At 31.4% G+C, this 20,921-nt stretch overlaps 6 protein-coding genes across 6 annotated transcripts; 5 read left to right on the forward strand and 1 right to left on the reverse strand.

Annotated features, from left to right (window-relative positions):
* Positions 1 to 2,306: 2,306 nt before the first annotated feature.
* LOC116352544 (venom carboxylesterase-6-like) lies at positions 2,307 to 5,852 on the reverse strand. The gene is made up of 10 exons (XM_031785231.1): positions 5,591 to 5,852; positions 5,353 to 5,479; positions 4,995 to 5,279; positions 4,656 to 4,931; positions 4,469 to 4,569; positions 3,583 to 3,708; positions 3,309 to 3,490; positions 3,058 to 3,138; positions 2,864 to 2,995; positions 2,307 to 2,806 (listed from the first exon to the last, which is right to left on the reverse strand). The coding sequence occupies exons 1-10, from the start codon at positions 5,780 to 5,782 to the stop codon at positions 2,440 to 2,442; spliced, it is 1,869 nt and encodes a 622-aa protein (XP_031641091.1). The 5' UTR covers positions 5,783 to 5,852; the 3' UTR covers positions 2,307 to 2,439.
* Positions 5,853 to 8,451: 2,599 nt separating this feature from the next.
* On the forward strand, positions 8,452 to 9,644 carry LOC116352642. The gene is made up of 2 exons (XM_031785373.1): positions 8,452 to 8,582; positions 8,757 to 9,644. The coding sequence occupies exons 1-2, from the start codon at positions 8,535 to 8,537 to the stop codon at positions 9,459 to 9,461; spliced, it is 753 nt and encodes a 250-aa protein (XP_031641233.1). The 5' UTR covers positions 8,452 to 8,534; the 3' UTR covers positions 9,462 to 9,644.
* Positions 9,645 to 11,002: 1,358 nt separating this feature from the next.
* On the forward strand, positions 11,003 to 12,325 carry LOC116352355. Its single transcript, XM_031784893.1, has 2 exons — positions 11,003 to 11,098; positions 11,172 to 12,325. Exons 1-2 carry the CDS (start codon positions 11,051 to 11,053, stop codon positions 11,907 to 11,909), a joined length of 786 nt encoding a protein of 261 aa, XP_031640753.1. The 5' UTR covers positions 11,003 to 11,050; the 3' UTR covers positions 11,910 to 12,325.
* A 1,006-nt stretch (positions 12,326 to 13,331) lies between these two features.
* LOC116352491 lies at positions 13,332 to 14,293 on the forward strand. The gene is made up of 2 exons (XM_031785138.1): positions 13,332 to 13,411; positions 13,489 to 14,293. Exons 1-2 carry the CDS (start codon positions 13,364 to 13,366, stop codon positions 14,200 to 14,202), a joined length of 762 nt encoding a protein of 253 aa, XP_031640998.1. The 5' UTR covers positions 13,332 to 13,363; the 3' UTR covers positions 14,203 to 14,293.
* Positions 14,294 to 15,516: 1,223 nt separating this feature from the next.
* Positions 15,517 to 16,813, forward strand: LOC116352433. Its single transcript, XM_031785030.1, has 2 exons — positions 15,517 to 15,597; positions 15,754 to 16,813. The coding sequence occupies exons 1-2, from the start codon at positions 15,550 to 15,552 to the stop codon at positions 16,477 to 16,479; spliced, it is 774 nt and encodes a 257-aa protein (XP_031640890.1). The 5' UTR covers positions 15,517 to 15,549; the 3' UTR covers positions 16,480 to 16,813.
* Positions 16,814 to 19,212: 2,399 nt separating this feature from the next.
* On the forward strand, positions 19,213 to 20,266 carry LOC116352487 (antigen 5 like allergen Cul n 1-like). Its single transcript, XM_031785135.1, has 4 exons — positions 19,213 to 19,464; positions 19,541 to 19,622; positions 19,716 to 19,869; positions 19,942 to 20,266. The coding sequence occupies exons 1-4, from the start codon at positions 19,291 to 19,293 to the stop codon at positions 20,210 to 20,212; spliced, it is 681 nt and encodes a 226-aa protein (XP_031640995.1). The 5' UTR covers positions 19,213 to 19,290; the 3' UTR covers positions 20,213 to 20,266.
* The last annotated feature ends 655 nt before the right edge of the window (positions 20,267 to 20,921 follow it).

Genomic DNA, 20,921 nt, shown 5'->3' on the forward strand with positions numbered 1-20,921 from the left:
ATGGGATATATGAAAATTTTAAGAAGATGACGACGACGACGACGAAAAAACAACAAGAAGATAAACGAAGAGATCACATGGAGTGTGAAACTGCCGCGAACCTTTGAACAACATGATTCATATTTGTTCATATCATGAATTACAAAAACAAATGTCTGATAAATTAAATTATGTTTAATGTCTTTAACTCTGGTGTGCGCGCAAGCGCGGGCACACACTACGGTCTCCGCCTGTTTCACAGCTATAATCATCTTCTCCTCACATTGGGCGATATGGCTACTGGCCCCGCGAACCCCCCGCATACATTTGAATGCCCACAAATAAAGAGACGGAGACGAATGAAACAAAACGAGGAAAACTCGGTTGGCCAATTTGTACGCACTTATAATAAAGATTAAGAAAATGTAACGTATACATTTGATCGATATTTTTGCTGGCATGAGTTAAATTTGCATTAATGTTTCTATGTCTTCACAGTTACTATGTTTCATACACTACTGCCACCCATTCTGATTGATCGGATATCATGCAACCATACAAAAAAAAAAAAAAATTACCGCTCGTGCTGCAAACCACCGAACGAAAAACACAACAACAATATGAACAAGTAACAAACCGCGCAACTGTAACCGTCGGCAACCATTTAAAATAAAGCCCAAGGAAAGAAATGTTTTATTTTAATTTATTTTCATTTCGATTTCTCGGGTTGCCGTTCTTTTTAATAAACGAAATCATCTTCATAAAACAATACGATTTCCTCAATGTTCAATTCAGTCATTTGGAGAATCGGTATGTGTGCGAGGCAAGAGTCTCATGTAACGAAAGTCCCTGATTTCATTTCAGCTAAATTTATCGCTTAATGCAATTTGTTGCAATTTAATTTCCAATAAATTCGTTTACAAGCAACAACGGTGTGGAACAGATTATTGATTATTTAACTAGAAAAACGCGAAACTAATTTCTTGAAAAATTTCGAAGGTCATGCAACGATCGAAAAATTCAGTGCCTTTAACTGTCATCGTTAACAGTATTCGTTGATTATATACGAACAGCTTTTTTTTTACAAATACACAATGATTTATAATTTAATTTTCTTTATATTTTCAAGTGAAATGTAACCGATTTTAAACTTAAACATAATGTGAATTATTTAATCATAAATACTTAATTATGTAATAGTGCGGAATGCCGTCTTGGAATCAAATAAATTTAAATAGAACACAAAATCCACTCTAAAACTAAAAAAACTCAAAAATATGTGGTTTGTTTTTATCTTTTTTTATTTCACAGTACAGCAATATCAGCAACCGCTATGATAGAATTTTCGAATGAAGAAATTACATTCTACCATGACATCAAGATCGACTCAATGTGATGAAGGAACTTCTTTTCATTCGAAAATTCTATTGATAGTTGAATTCCGTCCGTCGTTGTGGTATAAGTCATCTAATTTTGGATGCAAATATTCGTAAAAAATTCAAAATAACAACTCAGAGTACATAAATTTGAGCATTGAATAGCCATAATCAAATGAAAATTTATATCTTTAGTTTCATCCAAATTTATTGTAGGCATTTGTCATTGTGGTTGCGGTTGATTGAATTGATTTTGGCTACATATGAAGTTCGGATGTATATTAATCTTCGGATAAATTTCAATGCGTTATTTATTGAATTAAAATTATGCCAAAAGTTAATTTTCTCACAATTTTTTTAGAGCAATATATGTGAGGAGGATCGCTCTGAAGAGCACGGAGAGGCAAAATATTAAAAGTTAAAAAAACGGTCATTGTTGATATAAATTTTAATTATTATTTTTTTAATTTCGAATATTGTCATTACTGCGAGGTGGACCATGCTCTTCTTGTTCCTCAGAGAAAAGAAGTGAGTGGCAACATTTATATTGGCGGGAACTTATTAAAATATAAACCTTGAATTTTGAAGACTCCATTTCACCAAAGAAGAATTAAGGATTATCCGACGATCATGATAAATCGTGATTGATGTGTTATTATATGCGATCATGCCATTTTCATTGGCCACATAACAAATAAGAAATTATGATTGGTGTGCCCTCTGTTTATGAATAGCTGTATGAGCTTTGTACAACTTTTTTCGATCTATTTTCGGTTCAAGTTTTTAATAAAATTGCACGCTGGATCGATACATGTAGCTTTCATCATAATTAATTTTGATACTTTATAGTGGGCACAAATCTCTGTATAATTTTAGTATCAAAGAACGCGACTGTTTGTGTTTATTTGACGATATCTGCTTTTATGTGGTATCGAACATTGAGTGAGTTGATTTACATGGAGGAGAGACTTTTATTGGTAAATATAAGCAGAATATTTTCATATAAATGTTCCTAAGATTAATTTCTTTTCAGATGTTTTATGCTTTTTTCAAAATCTTCAGATGATGCGCAGCATCCTCCCATTCAATTGGCGCATCCGTTTAAAAACCTTGAATTCTTAAAAGATCTAATGATCTTCTGTGTATATTCTGAAAATATTCCATTTTTTGGTTGCTCAGCATTCTCTGAGAATGGAATCATGCGACCTGGATTCATTTTCTCACATTGTATTTCAATTGGAGTTTTCTTTGGTACGTCACCATGCTTTTCTATCAATCGTTTCACTTCTTCGATTATGTTATCCAAATACTTGGTTCGGCCTTGAGACAGTGCTTTGCCTGCAACTAAACCATCATTTGTCACATCAATATAGTTAAATTCGTCTGATTTGCTTGCACGTTGAATCGGTTTGAATTCTTTGGCCATCAGATCACCATTATGTACTGGTTTACTGTAATTTACAAAACGATAATCTAACATGCAATTACAAAGCGATTTTGTGTATTACCCGTATTTTATAAAGTTTGAGAATAACTTTTGGATCACATTCATCGCATTAAAAGCTATTGCACAATCCTTGTCAGTGTCCTTATTCTCTTTTATTTGTATTAAAGTGTTAGAGGAGCTGCTATTTGTACGTCTGTAAAAATTTGCCACTATATAATATTATATTTGATAAATTTAGTATTTACACAAAGCTACCCAAATATAAAGTGTCTTTCGTCTTCATGGCCAGCACCTGGGTACTCTGAATGCATATTTAATTTGGTTTGAAGTGAAAACCTATCGCGAATATAATGTTTTAGTAAGTTCATTCATCAACTTTTCACACTTATTGAACACAATAGAATCAAAACTGAACTTTGATTTTAATTCCATAGGAACTAAATAAATGCGATTTGACATACTTAATTTCTATAAACTCAAATTTTTATATTCATTTCTTTACAAACCGATGGTAAAAGGTATCTTTTTTCGAAATCGCAACATGTCGCTCCATCCATTTTTCGATAGAATAACCATAAACAAAGTCTGAGTCTAGCACAAGACGTTGCTTTAGTAGCTCTTGATCAGAAGAAGAATTTTTGAAGTAAAAATTGCGAAGTTTATTCATTATTTTTTGAAGGTAATACGGCTAGAAAAAAAAGTATTGTAAATATATTTAAAAAAAATTGAAACTCTGATTTCCTCAACAATACATTTAATGTTAGAAATATGTTCACTTACTTTCTGTTCAATTATTGATTTATATCCAAAAATTGGTAAAACAACATTAAAATCTTTGATGAATTGGCGTACGACTTCAGGGTCTGAATAGTTTGTTCCACCAATTAAGTATGATGACAAAAATTCCTGAAGGGGAAGAAACAAATGAATTAAATTTGGAATGGAATTCCATTGTGGGTGCAACCAAATATCAGCTGTAAATAACCACGGGAATGACATGTTTATGAGATGGTGAGGTGCAAATCGTAACCCGACCTTGGCAGGTAGCCCTTGAACCACACATTTTCTACTTATGATCTCATGTACATTATTAATAGAGATTGAAACAATTATAAGGTTTAATCCGAAAAATGTTTAAGGTTTTTTGCTACATTTTACATTCCATGCCATTTCCTTGGTCATAGCCACTTTGTTTGTACCACACGCAGTGGCGTGCGGCAATGCTGTACAGGCGCTACAAATATCCGGGGCTACTCAGACAGCAAAAAACCTATTGCCAGTGATGGCAGGTAAACATATTACCCACACATAGTAAAGTTTTTACAAACAATTAACTATGTTCAGTCTATGTATTTCGGATGGATATCCATCCGAGATATTTTAGAATATCTGGATATTCAACGCAACTGCACAGCGCCAGAGCTGTGTGCGTCTCAAATAGAATCTACGGTATGTCGCGACGTATATGTGTATCAAGTGTCGCACGTACACAGTCACACTGTGTCTGTATTTTACGTGTAGCGACATACCGTAGATTATATGTGCGACGCACACAGCTCTGGCTCTGTGCAGTTGCGTTAAATATCCAGATATTCTAAAATATCTCGGATGGATATCCATCCGAAATACATAGACTGACTATGTTGATTTATTAATCGAAACGTACATATTGTGTAATAGTATAGTATGCAGTTTTTTCGATGTTTTTTGTTTTTTCCAGTGCAGTCATTGGGTCATCAAGAATAATCGGCCGTATTGCATTCGGTTCTATAAAATAGAATACAGAAAATAGTCAAAGGTTCAACTTTAAAGGTTGAAAATAATATAAAATACGAATGTTGTATATTCCTTACTTTCAACCACGGGACTCCATGGCGATTCAAATGGTTTAAATGTTTCATAAAGAAAATCAATTATTTCTTTGACATCGGCTTTTTTAAGAAAATCTATCAGTTCAATGTCATTAGGGTAGCTGTTGAAATGTTTATTGTAAAAGTGTTCCATCAGACATCGATGGTCACCTTTCTGATAGTTGTGAGCTTTATTCGGTGCTCCACTTATACTGAGGATTTGACTGAAATATTTTGACGACTCTTCATTGATCAAATGTAAACCAACACAATTTGCGCCTTAAATTTAAAAATGAAGTCCGTATACTTCTGTTGTTTAAAGTGTTAAATGTAAAATTATACCAGCACTAGAACCAGAGATTGTGATCATCTGATTATCTCCACCAAATGCTTCGATATTCTCATAGATCCATTTCAACGCAAGCTGCTGATCTTTTAATGCCATATTACCAGAATATTCAGGTGTTCCCAAGGACATGAATCCAAATATTCCGAGGCGATAGTTTACAGTCACGAGAATAACTTCATTCTCCATCCAAAAGTCAGGACCTTGGTCGCCAACTCCAGACATAAAAAATCCGCCGTGAATATAAAACAATACGGGTAAGTTTTTTGTTGCTTCAACAACTGTTGGAATATAAATTAAATTTTTTTTTTTTTTAATGTTTCTTTTCAAAAATTTATACGTATGCGTCCTCACCAGGAACGAATATGTTTAGAAAAAGGCAATCTTCGCTAGTTTTTCGTCTCGCTCGTTGAGCACACAATGGACCATATTCAAAAGCATCCAATGGTCTATCGAACCATGGCTCCACAGGTTCAGGTGCCTGTAAAAACATTTATATAATTAAACCATTTGCCTGCTTTCATTATTATTCTAATTTTTACTTTTCGGTCTAGCAAAATACTTATTTATTTTTAGAAATGAAAGTTTTTACCCTAAATCGAAGCTCATCAACTGGCGACTTGGCATATGGTATTCCTTTGTACGAGTAATACGGTTTATTGTACCAAATTGTTTTTTGAAGTTTACCTCGAATCAGACCGTTGACGGTTACAACCGTTTCATTCATACAGCTCACTATATTTAATACCGTTGAACACAAAAGAAATATTCTGAATTGTAGCATTTTTACAAATTCAACAATATAGGAAAACTTGTATGATAAATAAAAGAACTTCAATCTTTCAATCGAAATGTCTAATTTATACTGTTAGAGTAGCACCGTCAAATTAAAATATTATATACGCAGTCTGTTCAGTATTATTTTATTTGAACAGCTTATGTGTTGAGTCACTTGATCGTACTTCCAAGTAAATTTAAGTTACACGTGATATGTTCGTGTACGTTTTAATTTTTGGTTTTAAATAGGAAATTAAGAATATTTAACAATATGCATATCATCAATGTTATCGATTTTACGTCGTTCAATGTTCAACTTTGAAAATCAATATATTTTTGTGAACTTTCTTGAAGTCGCGGAAACCCCCAGATGTACTGATGGAGTGATCTTCATGAAATTCAAATTATTTCCCGAAAGACAAACCTTACATGCTATGGGAGTATGGCAGCATTTATTGAGTCATTATTATAGGACTTGTCAAAACCTTTCTAATGGTATACAAAAAACTCAATTTTTTTTATTGTCGTACTAAAGTGTAGTATTTTTTTTATTTATTCATTATTTATTATTTATTTCGCCGTCTGTTCACAGACGGAATATATCACAATAATTTTACAATTTTTTCAATGACATACTACCCGATCGTGTTCATTGTATAATTCTAAATTCAATCATAATTTGTAATAACTTCATAAGATGACAACTTCATCCGTACCCGTAAGTTTTGATGTAGTTCCAAATTTCTTTTCCGCACACTATGCGCATTAAAGTATTATAATCAGCTCAACATTTTAAAATGTACAAAAATGATTTTTCAACGCGTTTTGGCCCTAGAGATTCAAGAACAACGGTTTTTTACCCTGATAATGTGGGGATGTGGTACGCAGTACATTGTACGAATTTCTTACATCTTAAGAACTTACAAGAACTTTTCTCATGCGTGTACGTCGACTTATTCGTGCTGAGACGAATATATACTTTTTACATATTCATTTATATCTGCCAGAACATTCATATTCGTTCATTGAATGTCCGCTTACCTGAAAAATATCAAACGGACATCAAATATATCCGCCTACATCGCGTGTGCGCTCTTATTGACACTCTTCTGAATTTCTTTTTATTAATCTTCTTTACATGCAATATAAGCAGCAACGAATGCTGTATCATACACATCAACGAACCGGAGCTATCTCGAATTTTTTGCCGGAATTGGTCATTGAAATATCGATAATTTTCTATATTTTTACTAAATTTACTATAGAAAAAACTATTATATAAGAACAACAGACTATTGATTAGTGTACATTTGTCATATTCGAAATTTTTATTTTCAATTCAACAGTAGTGAAACCCTGAGAAACTTATTTTTCTGCGAAAAAATGGATCTAGACAAAATGAAGACCCAATTGGGACTTAATTGGGACTAAATTGGGGCTTAAAAACCTAATTAAGACCCGATTGGGTCTTCATTGGGACTTAATTTTCTACGAAAAAAATGATCTAGACAAAATTTCATGACGATTGGTGCATGAATGAATATACAGTACATTGTCAAATGTCTCAATCCGTCGGCTTGCAAAGCACAATTTTGTCTTTAATCAGATAGTTCTCAACAAACCAAGAATATGATCGTCATTTCCAATACACTTGCTAAGTCAGTATTCTTCGCTTGCTAAGATACAGAAAGGGGATGTGTTATAAAAAAAAATCACAAATAACTATCATAGCAGCAATAAAATTTTCCAAATTTGAGAGTAGATATAAAATGCTTTTGTAGATGATTCTCTATTCGAATATTCTTGTATAACTTCTAGAGAATTTACAATAGGCAAAAGAGATTCCTTAAAGTAGTGATTGAATCCAGCCGCTCAAGCCATTTGTTTTAAAGTATATTTGCAGTCGCTTCTTTTAATTTCATTTTTTATTCATTAACTGCGTTATTTAAATACTCTTCTCGGTATTAAAAGCAAAAAATAGACGGATGTTATTGTAACACTATATCAATTGAATAAGATCAATTTATACTATTTTATATTGTTTATTTTTTATCAGAAAGACCTTTCAGTTGACGTTTTTTGGAGAAAAGTTTGAAACATTTGTTCGTTGCGCCGTCTATTGTGATTGAGTCGCAATTCACATCAATACACAAAACACAACAAGCACCTAAGTGTAGCGCACACAAAAACGAAGTTCGTTGTGTTAGTATGTATTGGTGCGAATGATTTCACAATTGTTCGACATACAGCTATTCACTGGTTTGCCATTGGCATTGTCAACCAACACGTTAGGCGACGCCACTGACGAAAAAATATTTCTTTTCGCATAGGAATAAGGTCTCAATGTTTTTTATACGTTGACTTTCTTGAAAACTCCCCTGTCATGAAGTTCTGGATACGCCCCTAGCTGCTGTGGAATCAATTCGATTTCAACTTACAGAAAGCAACAGTAAAACGAATAAAAAATAATTATAATAAATGCAAAGTACCATTTTCAAATAATTTATGCTGAGCGTATGTTTGGTATATTTGAAATTCAAAAATGAGTAAATGTGAAATATAGATGATGCGTGTAATTTATATGAATATTCATTTCTATTACCGTTTCTTTTTCTTCCAATTCAAAAACAAGTTTCTTTGAATTGTTACATAACTTTTAATAATTTGCATGGTATATGTGGAACTTTTCCATGAAAACAGTATAAATATAGTGTTGTTGTACGAAACTATACATTATTGTATTCTACAACTAAAATAAAATGCGTTCATCGATCTTCATATTTTTTGCTGGCGTCTGCGCACTCCACGTAAGTGACAAATTTAATAAAAATGGAAAGTATATATCAATAAGCATTTTTTAACTTAATTCAATCGCATCAACTTAATTAGCGTTGATAAATGCATTAAAACCGAACATGTGGCTATACAGATTTGAATAAAAAAGTTTTTTTTTTTCTTATTTATTTTCCTTAAAAAACTAGATTCAGTCATCATTTGCTGGAGTGAAGGAGAGAATTGAAGCGTTGGCGAAAACCGGTACAAGATCTGGTGTGCTACAAAAAGATCATTTGCTATCTGGAGCGGTCGACAAAAAGTTTTCATTAACATTTAATTGCACTTCACTAGAATCTGTTACGCTCAAACCAGTTCCCGTGAATGCTCAATTAAATCAACTCAAGAGTTATATTGGTAAAGTTGCTGATAAAGCTCTTCAATCGAAGTTGAATTCATTCTATAGTTCGGTCAATCAATTTTCACACATGATGCAAACGCTGAAAACAGCAATGGGAGAGTATAAAAAATGCTGTGAATTATACCAAACAAAACAAAAACAATTCCTGGATTCCATACAATCGGATAAAGATAAATTGGGACAGAGTTTGGTGAAAATTCAACCATTCGAATCAGATTTATTGCATCATTTTATTAATTTACAAAAAGTAGCAACAGAGCTGAAGGTAACCATTGATAGTTATGCGGCTGAAATTAAATCAGTAATGACTAAAATTGATGAAATAAATTCCGCAAAACCAAAAGATAAGCCAAAACATACAGCACAATTAAATGAAATTATGGACGGAATTGCCCGCAGTGACGTAATTAAGAATCTAAATAATGATGTTTATAAGATTGTTAATGAAAAATGCCCAAATATCATCAGCTTCTATGATGGATTGAAGCATTGAAATTTAAACAAAATCATCGAAGCATAAAAATCAATGAGAAAAACATAAATTTATAACGATTGAAATTGAATTTCATTGTTAACATTAAAAATTTGATAGTTTGAAGAGATTAGAAAGTTCAAATGTTACAACACATTTCCATTTTTTAAAATACATTTCGAATATCCAATAAAAATGATAAAATGTGTTTTACTCAAATTTAAATTCCTTTCATTACCTTTTTCAAATTCATCAAAAATATGAATACTCATTTGAACAATTTAATACTTTGGATATTTCTCATTTTACTTCTTTGGAGTATTTTTACAAATTTCGTCTTCGCTATGAGGTTTTCAGAAAATTAACACCATTGTACTTGATTGCCATTCGTGTAAGGTAACAATCAAACACATAGAGATAAAACTTACAAAACTCAGTTAATTCTGAAGCATTTCTTACAATGCCAATGGATATTGTCTTTTAACAATATAAGCTTCCCTAAATCATTCATAACCTGACATGAAAATACTTTCTCATTTTTATCTTTCAACTTATCAAATGATCTAATTGTATCCAACACGTGGATGACACATATATGAGATTGGAGACTTTTTTATGCGAGTCTCGCTAATCAGCGCCATCATACCTGACATCCCTCAACTAAATTTACATCTCTAGCATGTAAACAAATTTGCTCTATGTAACGTAACACAAATGCACATATTTATTATTTATTTTTATTTTAAGTAATATATTTTTCCTTTATAATAATAATATATTTTTTAAATTTGATTTTATTTGAATTTTTGAACAAAACTATATTTTTTTTTTTATGATGAAAATGATGAAATATTATTTTTCTCCGACGTCTCCAACCAAATTAACGTAATGTATTTTACGTATTCATGTTTTTGACAAGTCATTTGTCAATTTAGATTTATGACATTTCGTCATTTTTCGCATTTTGAAGTCGCTGTAAATAGCGTTATAAAAATGGTGAGAAATAAATATTAGACTGATATATTTTTATCAGTAATTTATTCTTTAAGTTTATTTTATCTCTTTATTTTGTTTTTTTACCAAAAGCTGTGTATTGTTTTATGTTTGTTTTTAAATATTTTATGTAACCTAACAAATGGGTTGGTGATTTGATTGATATTGAAACAGGACGTTCCAAATTGACAAATGACTTGCCAAAAACATGAATACGTAAAATACATTACGTCAAAAATGTCACAATCTCTCCCATCTCTCCAAGCCAACAGATGGCATTAATGTAAACCATTCGCAATGTGTCTCTTCTTAGAGCCATCCACTTGGTATCCAACATTTTCCTAATTTGAATATTTTGTCATTGAATGATTTGGGTTGGAAATGTATTCTTTTCGAGTCGCAATTTATGCTGATGAACAGAAACTTATTTGCGTCACAAAAAATAAATGTAAATGTAATGTATTTGAAACAAGTGAACTTTATTATAAAATACTAATAAATAATCGAAGAAATATGATTAAAACGTAATTTATTTTACATGATTGTTCCACCCAATGCGTATAAATATGATTCAATGGTGGTGTATTCAATTAGTCGTGTGCTACGTTTAAAGCAAAATGCGTTCATTATTTTTTATCTTTTTATTCGGTGTTTGTGCACTCCACGTAAGTGAAGATATTATAACTCATGGTTAGATACAAATATTTGGTCGATTTTCATTTTTTTTGTTTCATTTAGATTCAATCATCATTCGCAAACCTGCGAACAGTTCAGGAAGAACTTGACGAATTATTGAAAAAAGGAACGGCGTCCTCTGTGCTAAGAAAAATTAAAGCTGAGGCCGATAAAAAAAATGAAGCGGCCAAATCTACAAAAAAGTTCTCATTACTATTTGAATGCTCTTCAATTGAATCGGTTGCGCTGAAACCAATTGCGGTGAATGCTCAACTAAGTCAACTAAAAAGTGTTGTTACTAGAGTTGCCGATAAAACTCTTCGACCAAAGTTGATTCTATTTTATAATACAGTCAATATGTTCTCAGCAATGATTCCAACGCTGAAGGGAACAATGGAAGAGAATAAAATATGCTGTCAAAAATTCCAACGAACACATGAAGCATATTTGGATTCATTTCAATCACAATCTGATGAAAAGAAATTCATAAAGCTTCAAAAGAAAGTTCGACCATTCGAAACGAAATTATTACATCATTACATTGATATACCAAATTTAGCCCAACTTTTGAAATTGTCCATTGATAACTATGCGATTGAAATAGCTGGTGTAATGGCCAGGATAGTCGAACTAGTTTCTGCAAAACCAAACGATGTACAGAAGTTAACCGCCAATTTAATTTCATCAATGGACGTTTTTGCTCGTGATGATGCAAAAGTAATTAAGGCACTCAATGATGATGTCAACAGAATTGCCAAGGAAAAATGCCAAGACATTAACGCTCTCTATGAAGATTTATAAGAAATTCATTAAGAAATTAAAAAAAATATCTTCAAAAACATTTTCTTATTTAATAATAAGGGCTTACTAGAGGGCTACTATGACTATACGATTTCCAAAATATACACAATATATAGGTCTTGTTCAACAAACGGCATAAAGCTTCAGTTATTCACACTATACACAGTACATAATAGAATGAAGAAAAAAAATTCAATACACAAAATATATACGGAATATACGATAAATATAATGAAGTTTTCGGCATTTACTTGCGAATATTCTAGATTTTTTGCAGCATTATGTTTCACTATGTACAGTAATAATAGTACAGATTTAAACAATTAAAAGCTCAAAGTTTAATATGTTACATAAAATTCTTTGTTCATAATAAACTTTACATCGTGAAATTGTATGAATAAACTTTAAATTGTGAATATTAATTTGTTTTACTTTATACATATCTTTTTACAATGCAACCATCATGACTGAGAGACGTCATATTGTAGAATCGCCATCTGGTGACGTGTGCGTATTGTGGTTGAAAACAACCGATATGTAAATTTAGTCAAGACACCATCTAAAAATTCCGTCTTTGTAGTTACATACATTGATAACCACGTCAACAGATGGCGCATTATTGTGCGACTTTTTTCTCGCCTATATTAATATACAGGGACTCATGGTGGTTGTTACAATGGTGCTCAATAAATGATTCTGTATTTTCTTTTCACCTGTTTAAATTTTTCGTTTTTAATAATTTGAGTCAGAAAAATTAGCATATTGTAAGTGAACGTGGATTATCATATAGGAATAATCCATTCTAATATAATCAGAAAATCTAATTCAATGGAGATACTCCAGGAGATAAAAAAATTTACATTTCAAATGCAGATGATAAATTAAATAAACTCTTAAATTATAAGTACGTTCAATATAAATTGGAAACAATATGATACATTAGAAAGAATCGGACATTTATCCATTAGAAAGGGATGGCTGAAATGAATTTCGTAATAATAATAATAATAAAATCTTTATCTAAGTCATAATAAGCAGTGGTGGCAGAGGGAAGGTCAGGCGATCATGGATCGAAGCGGCTCACCACAATTAAAATTTAAAAAAAATGTGCGAAACATTTATGAAAAATGCAAATGGATCGTCTATAAGGCTTTTCTTTTTAATTCACTTGGTCGATTTTTTGTTAATAAGGCTCGAAAATGGAACATTATTTGTATATTTGATGTCTCCTTCTAATGCAAAATTTTTGATGAAATTCGAATTTCTCAAATTTTAATACTGTATATGCAGCATATGTTAATGGTATTAATATTTTTGCATATTTTTTTTTCAAATTCAAAGTACTTAATTTAAATTGTAAATGTAAAAATATGTAGCTGGTTTTATATTGCTGCTTCAAGGAAAAAGTATAAATATCATCTCATTTCATTGCCTTTCAGTATTTGTAAAACAGAATGCGTCCTTTGGTCTTCATCTTTTTCGTAGGTGTCTTTGCACTCTACGTAAGTAATAAATTACAAATCTGTTTTTTATTACATTTATATATTCTAATGGTAATAACATTATTGTATAAAATTAGATTCAATGTTCATTTGCTGGAGACGAAGAGGACCTTGCCAAATTGAGGGAAGCCAAAACTGTATCTGCTGTACTTGACCAAATAAATGGCAAAATCCATACAAAACTAGAACCGACATCAAAAGGTCAAAAATTTTCAGAAGCATTTGATTGTTCATCAGTCGCATCGGTCACGTTACAAAAAGTTCCTGTGAATGCTCAATTACATCAACTTAAAAGTTGCATCAGTAAAGTATCTGACAAGGCTCTACAATCCAAAATAAGTTCGTTTTATGACGCAGTAAATACATTTTCATCCATGATACCAGCTTTGAAATCAACAATCGAAGATAACCAAATGTGTTGTCAAACATACCAAATCACGCAAGAAGAATATTTAGAATCGAAAAGACAGAAAATTTTAAAAAATCTTATGAAAATTCAACCGTTCGAATCAAAGTTATTACATCAATTTGCCCATGTTCCAAATTTGGCAAAAATCTTAAAATTGATCAGTGAGAGCTATTTGTCGGAAATGGCTACCGTAATTACAAAAATAAATCAATTAAATGCCGCAAAATCAAAGGAACAAGTAAAATATACCACAGAATTAAATGCATTGATGGACACATTTGCCCAAGACGATACAAAACTGATTAAGACTCTCAACGATGATGTTCACAAGATTTCAGGTCAAACTTGTCCAAATATTGAAGGTTTCTTCAATAGTATATAAATATACCAAATAAAAAAAATACCCAATTGAACTTAACGAACCTTAAAATATATTGTATTACCTGCAAAAACTTAAATTATATAAAAATGAATAATATATCTTTTACCTTTTCCATACGCGAATTCCATTTTGTGTTACAATCATAACAAATCCATTTAAAAAGTCTAATAGGTCATAGGTGATGACGAGGGTTCCTAGGGTTAGAATGACCCCCTCTAAAATATTTTTCGGAACCCTCAACAATTTTGGAAATGAGGACCTTTTTTTGCTCTTCACTTTTTTTGTCCGAGAAAATTCTTTCGATTTGCTAGGGTTTATGGCTGACTTCGGTGAATTAAGGTCCAATCTCAATTTCCCGCTTGCTAACTCTTCGGGTGTAGTACAAAATTTCGCCGGAATAGCTCATTGAAATATCGATATTTTTTCATATGAAAAATGCGTGATTTTCCATATAAATCGATCTGAAATGAAGTTTGCTTCCACAGTTTCATGATGGAACGTGATAATGACCTGAATTATGGCTGACTTCGGTGAATTAAGGTCCAATCTCAATTTCCCGCTTGCTAACTCTGCGGGTGTAGTACAAAATTTCGCCGGAATAGCTCATTGAAATATCGATATTTTTTCATATGAAAAATGCGTGATTTTCCATATAAATCGATCTGAAATGAAGTTTGCTTCCACAGTTTCATGATGGAACGTGATAATGACCCGAATTATGGCTGAATCCTGCTTGCTTACTCTTCGGGTGTAGTACAAAATTTCGCCGGAATTGGTCATTGAAATATCGATATTTTTCTATATTTGCTGATATGGAATATTCACTGCGATTATACTCAAAATACGTACATTCAATGCATAATTCGTAAAATATGAATAGTATATATTCAATTGATGTGCCGCCATATTGGAATTTGGTAGCCTTTTGCGAATATTTGGCGAATACTCTGCGAATATTCTCGTAACATATGCATCCGTGACGGGTACGGATGAAGTTGTCATCCGTGGGAATAATGACAGGGAGCCGCCATTCCTTTTTTCATAAAATGTAAAGTTCAATGTACAGTTCTTTGTCATTTTTCCAAAGTCATTTTTGAGTGAAAATATTAGTCATATACATTTGTTCTTATAAAATTGTTATTAATTCACCATCTGGCCTCTTGGATAAAAATACGAATAATTATAATTATTTTTGACGTTTGAATAAATAAAATAATCCGTTGAAAAATCATTTGAATTGTAAATGAAATAATTATATATAAAAAAAGCACATCGATGTCATTTTTCAAAGGTATAAATATCATGCAATTTGTTGCAATCAATCAGTCTTCTTCAAATTGAAAGAAAATGCGTCCATTGATCTTGATCTTTTTTGCCAGTGTTTGTGCACTCCATGTAAGTTTTCAAATTGTATTATAATATTTTTTGGCTATTATTTCTGCTTTTGAATTTTTCTGATTCAATTTATTTTTAAAAATTGATACCATCATCAGTCAGCCAAAAACTATATCTTTTTTCTTTTTAAATCTTTACGTTTATCGGAATGATTAGATTCAATTGTCATTTGCTGATGTTGAAGCGGAGTTAACAAGTTTGTTAACTGCTGGCACCACATCAGCTGTGCTTAAAAAAATCAACGCGCAATTTCAAACGAAATCGGAGCCAAAATCGGATGGCAAACATTTTTCCGCATTATTTTCATGTTCTTCAGTTGGTTCGGTTACTTTGAAACCCGGTCTCAGCATAAATTCCAACCTAAATCAACTTAAAACATGCATCAGCAAAGTGTCTGACAAAGGTCTCAAATCGAAGTTGAACATGTTTTATAATGCGGTCAATTCATTCTCATCTATGATACCAAAGGTAAATAAAGCAATGGCGGATGGAAAATCTTGCTGTCAAACATATCAAACCGCTCAGGAGAAATATTTGGATTCAATCAAATCAAATGAAGCGAAACTTACACAAGTTTTAGAAAAAATTGGACCGTTCGAAACAAAACTATTACACTTTTTTGTTCACGTACCAAACGTGGCCAACATTTTAAGGCTGTCAACCGAAAATTATTTGGCCGAGATTACTGCAGTTATTACCAAAATAAATCTGTTGAATAACTCAAAACCGAAGGATCAAAAAACGCATATAGCTGATTTGAATGCATTGATGGACATTTTTGCCAAAGAGGATATGAAAGTGATTAAAGTTCTTAATGACGATGTCACTAGAATTTCTATTGAAAAATGTCCAAATATTAAGGCATTCTATACGGGCTTGTAAATATTGAAAAAATCAAAAGCGAACGGCAACAGTGAAAAATTTGTTGATACAACATTTTTTTTTGTAATTCAAGCTCGATAAAATAAAATTGAAAATTGCTGAATTGAAAATATGTTTCCTTATCATTTGTTCAAGCGTTTTGAGAGCTGGGTCTAGGGGCTTCCATCAGTCGTTCATACAAATTTATACACAATATTCACGTCCTATTCATCATATATACGATTAAAATTTCTTGCCTATACCAGTGAATAAGGTGGTTTCTAAACTGCAGTGTAGCAAACACACAGAATAGCTACACAGAATCGAAGAAGATCCGCACATAAGAGAATGAAAAAACATGCCATAGACGAAATATACACGAAATATACACCAAATATATGCAGTTATGCACATTTATTTGCACGTATTACAGATGATTTTGCAATATAGTTCACTATTTGCATTATAAATTGTATATATTTGAAGATAAAAGCCCCTAGAGCTGGGTACCATCTAATGGAAAAGTTGTATATAGTATATATCTGAGTTATACTTCCACTATTTTTTTCATCTAATACCTAATATTATGACAGTACATTGTTGAAAACCTCCGTTGAAAATTTCCACTTCTTTAAGAACTTTGGGCATTGTATTATACAATGATGGAATTAAATGATATTATAACCTAAAAATTCAATAAAAATATGTTAATAGAGTAATCAAAAGACGAGTAGCTTAATTTTTATTTTATTTTTTTAATTTAGCGTATAACTATTGTATCGACATGTTCAAATAAATGCATTAATGGAATACACATCACATGGAAATTTTCATTATTCGAAAAGTATTTGTTAATTTCTAACATTCTTCTCCACAATATATATAGAATATAACAAACAACTTTATGGAAGGCATGCGCTCTGATTGATTTATGAATTGAAAGAAAATTCTTAGAACATTTTATTTTATTTACTTTAGATTCAGTGAAGAGAAAATGAACAATTGGCAATTAATGTAGTAAGGTAGTTGAATTATTCGAATTTACAAATTGATGGCATACAGATTTAAAAAAAAAGCTAATGCAAACGATTATAAAAGTCAGTTGGCGACAGTAACTTGAGTTAAGACTCTCTGTTAAGACTGTGTTCATCACGTTATTTAACATGATAAGTACAGTCTTTGGTAAGCTCAAATTAACTTACAAATCATTTTCTTTTAGATTAATATGGATAGTAATTAAATGCTCAGTTATTTATTTATTTGCACAGTTAAATAAAAAAATGTATCAGTAAAATGAAATTCGCGCATGAGTAAAATATGCTATTTTGCTCGGTAAAAAAATGCAAATTTAATTTAATTTAATTTTTATTTCAAGTAAAATTATCTCTAATATGCACAGATACTTTCATTATTTTGCGGTATTGAAATATAGAAACGCGTAGTATTAAAATTCATCATTGTTCTAAATAATATAGATAAAATTTGTCAATATTTTTGACTTTCGCACATTTGTTATTTTTAAATAATTATTAAATTTGATTACAATCCGGAGATTTCGATAAGCGATGCAGCTAAAAGTATTCATAATGGCTTCGAAGAAGTTTATGGAAAACGAGATTTCAATGTTATGTGCTGGTTTCATATGCGTTCCGCTGTTTCTGATAATTTAAGTAAGTATGGTATTCGCACAACCAAACATCAAAACGAACTACTGCATGATCTCGATCGATTACAATTGAACCAAAATACCGACATTTTTAACAAAGCTGAGACACCTCACACCATCAACAAATAATGCATTAGAATCAGCCAATCGCTTGATCAAACAGGAACACACAATAAGAGAACGTTACGATTTGAGCCGCTTTGGAACTATTTTGTTTGAAATGGTCCAAAAATGGTCTCTAGCATACTCCAATGGTAGCGTAGAGATTCACAATAATCCAGAAATTACACTAAAACAATGGACTAAAGCGTACGCTTGGGCAAAAAATGATTTTCATATGGCAGTCAGCGAAAATGATGGTTACACTTTATATAAAATACCATACGATTCAAAAGTCAATGTAGTTTTGCCAGACGAAGAATGGAATTCGTTTGAAGAATTTAAATCAAAGAACTTCAAATATTTCAATGTAAATTTCTCGATTCCATTCACAAAACACAATTGGCTTCAAGGAAGATGTTATTGCAGCGATTTTTTTTAACTTTTCATGTGTGAACATATTCTTGGAATTGCACTTCGAATGAAATTCGTCATCGCGCCAGATGAGGCTAAAGCTATACCGTTGGGCCAAAAACGTAAACGGGGTCGCTCTGCACGAGCAAAAGCAGCATTAGTTCTTCAGTAATCAAGAAATGATAAAAATAACAAATGTGCGAATGTCAAAAATATTAACAAATTTTATCTATATTATTTAGAACAATGATGAATTTTAATACTACGCGTTTCTATATTTCAATACCGCAAAATAATGAAAATATCTGTGCATATTAGAGATAATTTTACTTGAAATAAAAATTAAATTAAATTGAATTTGCATTTTTTTACCGAGCAAAATAGCATATTTTACTCATGCGCGAATTTCATTTTACTGATACATTTTTTCATTTAACTGTGCAAATAAATAAATAACTTAGCATTTTATATATCCCCGATTAATATTTCGATTTTTAAGTTTTTCTTTGTATTGCAACGGCCACGTTGTCTATTGATTATTGTTCAACATCGTTGTGCCATGGATCGAAGAAACATATTGCCTGCAAGAACTCTGGAGTAGATTTGATCGAAATGATTTTATTATTAATTTGTTGTTGTTTCTTGTGCTAATAATGCATATGATCTTTTTGCAGGCATTTGGCAAAGCATGCCCAAGTAATACCAATATCATTGAATTTACTGATGAATTGAAGCAATTAGTGTTGGACACACACAACAGTTATCGAAATGAAATTGCGTGCGGTGAAGTTGATGGATACGACAAAGCCGCTCGGATGGCAACTCTTGTAAGTTTCTCTTCCGACCAAAATCAATTTGTTCTTGGATTTAAATTTAAAATTTGGAAATTTCTTCTATACGTAGGTATGGCATGATGAGCTAGCAAAGTTCGCTGAATATAATGTGCGTCGATGCATTTTTGGACATGATAAATGTCGAAATACCGGTAAGTTCCAATGATATGAAACAAATTATATGTTGTACACATTTGGAGTTTTCTTTCGTCCGTTGATTTGATCATTTATTTTTTAAATTTCAGAGAAGTTTTTGTATGCTGGTCAAAATTTGGGTAAAAGCAAGAATAATAAAGAATTTGAGATGGCCGAAGACATCATTAAAACGTTACATGTTGGCTGGTTTGGTGAAAAAAAAGATGCAAACATGACTATAATAAAAAAATATAATAAAACCGAGTTAAATTACGAAAATGTTCATTGAATTTATAAACTTTTAGCGAAATATTAACTTTTTTATTTGATTTGTAGGAAAAAAATTGGCCATTTCACGCAATTAGTTCGAGATCAGGCATACGCTGTCGGATGTGCATTGGTGCAATTTGAAAAAGACGGATGGTTTACATCAATCTTTGGTTGTGATTATTCACTCACCAACATTTTAAATAAATCGATTTATGCACCCGTTAACAGTGATTCGACAAATTCAGCATCTAAATGTAAAACCGGAACAAATCCAGAGTTTAAATGTCTTTGTAGTGCCAATGAAGTTTACACTAATAAATTGTACTACAAAAATTAAAGTCATAACCATTGTTGAAAACATAGAGACGTAATGTTTCTATTAAAATTGTCAGAAATCAAGATTTGAGTTCGAAAGTAGTAGGTAAACTATATAGTCAGCTTAACGAAGTAGACTTTAAAAGAAAACAAAAAATATATTAAAAGATTTAATCTACCGAAGAAAATTATGAGATTTGCGAAACATTTGTTTTTTTATTAAATGCATCGATAATGTTTGGAACTTAGTAATAAACGCTGGAGTCCATATAGTGAGTGGAAATTTGGAGTGGAGTTTTTTTGGCAGAAAATTAAGTTTCTCAAAGTTTCACGACGATCGGATTAAAAATAAAAAATTTCAATATGACAAATTATCGACAAACATCATTTTTTTCCTGATTTTTGTAAAAATGTGAAATTTGAGCTATGTTCATTTATCGACCAATTGTTATGAAATTTTGTCTAGATCATTTTTTTGGCAGAAAATTAAGTTTCCCAAAGTTTCACGACGATCGGATTAAAAATAAAAAATTTGAATATGACAAATTATCGACAAACTTCATTTTTTTCCTGATTTTTGTAAAAATGTGAAATTTGAGCTATGTTCATTTATCGACCAATTGTCATGAAATTTCGTCTAGATCATTTTTTTGGCAGAAAATTAAGTTTCAGGAGTAAAATTCAATAAATATTCCAAATATGTCCAAATTGTTTAAATAGTGAAAACTAAC

This window comes from Contarinia nasturtii, unplaced genomic scaffold (assembly GCF_009176525.2).
Source record: "Contarinia nasturtii isolate CC-2019 unplaced genomic scaffold, AAFC_CNas_1.1 Cnas_scaffold_187, whole genome shotgun sequence".
NCBI classification, from domain to species: Eukaryota; Metazoa; Arthropoda; class Insecta; order Diptera; family Cecidomyiidae; genus Contarinia; species Contarinia nasturtii.

Bases quoted from the DNA above. Each gene is read 5' to 3' on its own strand.
- LOC116352544 (XM_031785231.1), bottom strand. From the start codon at position 5,782: ATGCTACAATTCAGAATATTTCTTTTGTGTTCAACGGTATTAAATATA. The intron at 5,280-5,352 runs GTGAGGACGCAT...ATATTCCAACAG, and splicing joins TCTAAACATATTCGTTCCTG to TTGTTGAAGCAACAAAAAAC. The intron at 2,807-2,863 runs GTAATACACAAA...TGTAAATTACAG, and splicing joins TCAAACTTTATAAAATACGG to TAAACCAGTACATAATGGTG.
- LOC116352642 (XM_031785373.1), top strand. From the start codon at position 8,535: ATGCGTTCATCGATCTTCATATTTTTTGCTGGCGTCTGCGCACTCCAC. The intron at 8,583-8,756 runs GTAAGTGACAAA...TTAAAAAACTAG, and splicing joins CTGGCGTCTGCGCACTCCAC to ATTCAGTCATCATTTGCTGG.
- LOC116352355 (XM_031784893.1), top strand. From the start codon at position 11,051: ATGCGTTCATTATTTTTTATCTTTTTATTCGGTGTTTGTGCACTCCAC. The intron at 11,099-11,171 runs GTAAGTGAAGAT...TGTTTCATTTAG, and splicing joins TCGGTGTTTGTGCACTCCAC to ATTCAATCATCATTCGCAAA.
- LOC116352491 (XM_031785138.1), top strand. From the start codon at position 13,364: ATGCGTCCTTTGGTCTTCATCTTTTTCGTAGGTGTCTTTGCACTCTAC. The intron at 13,412-13,488 runs GTAAGTAATAAA...GTATAAAATTAG, and splicing joins TAGGTGTCTTTGCACTCTAC to ATTCAATGTTCATTTGCTGG.
- LOC116352433 (XM_031785030.1), top strand. From the start codon at position 15,550: ATGCGTCCATTGATCTTGATCTTTTTTGCCAGTGTTTGTGCACTCCAT. The intron at 15,598-15,753 runs GTAAGTTTTCAA...CGGAATGATTAG, and splicing joins CCAGTGTTTGTGCACTCCAT to ATTCAATTGTCATTTGCTGA.
- LOC116352487 (XM_031785135.1), top strand. From the start codon at position 19,291: ATGCATATGATCTTTTTGCAGGCATTTGGCAAAGCATGCCCAAGTAAT. The intron at 19,465-19,540 runs GTAAGTTTCTCT...TTCTATACGTAG, and splicing joins CCGCTCGGATGGCAACTCTT to GTATGGCATGATGAGCTAGC. The intron at 19,623-19,715 runs GTAAGTTCCAAT...TTTAAATTTCAG, and splicing joins TGATAAATGTCGAAATACCG to AGAAGTTTTTGTATGCTGGT.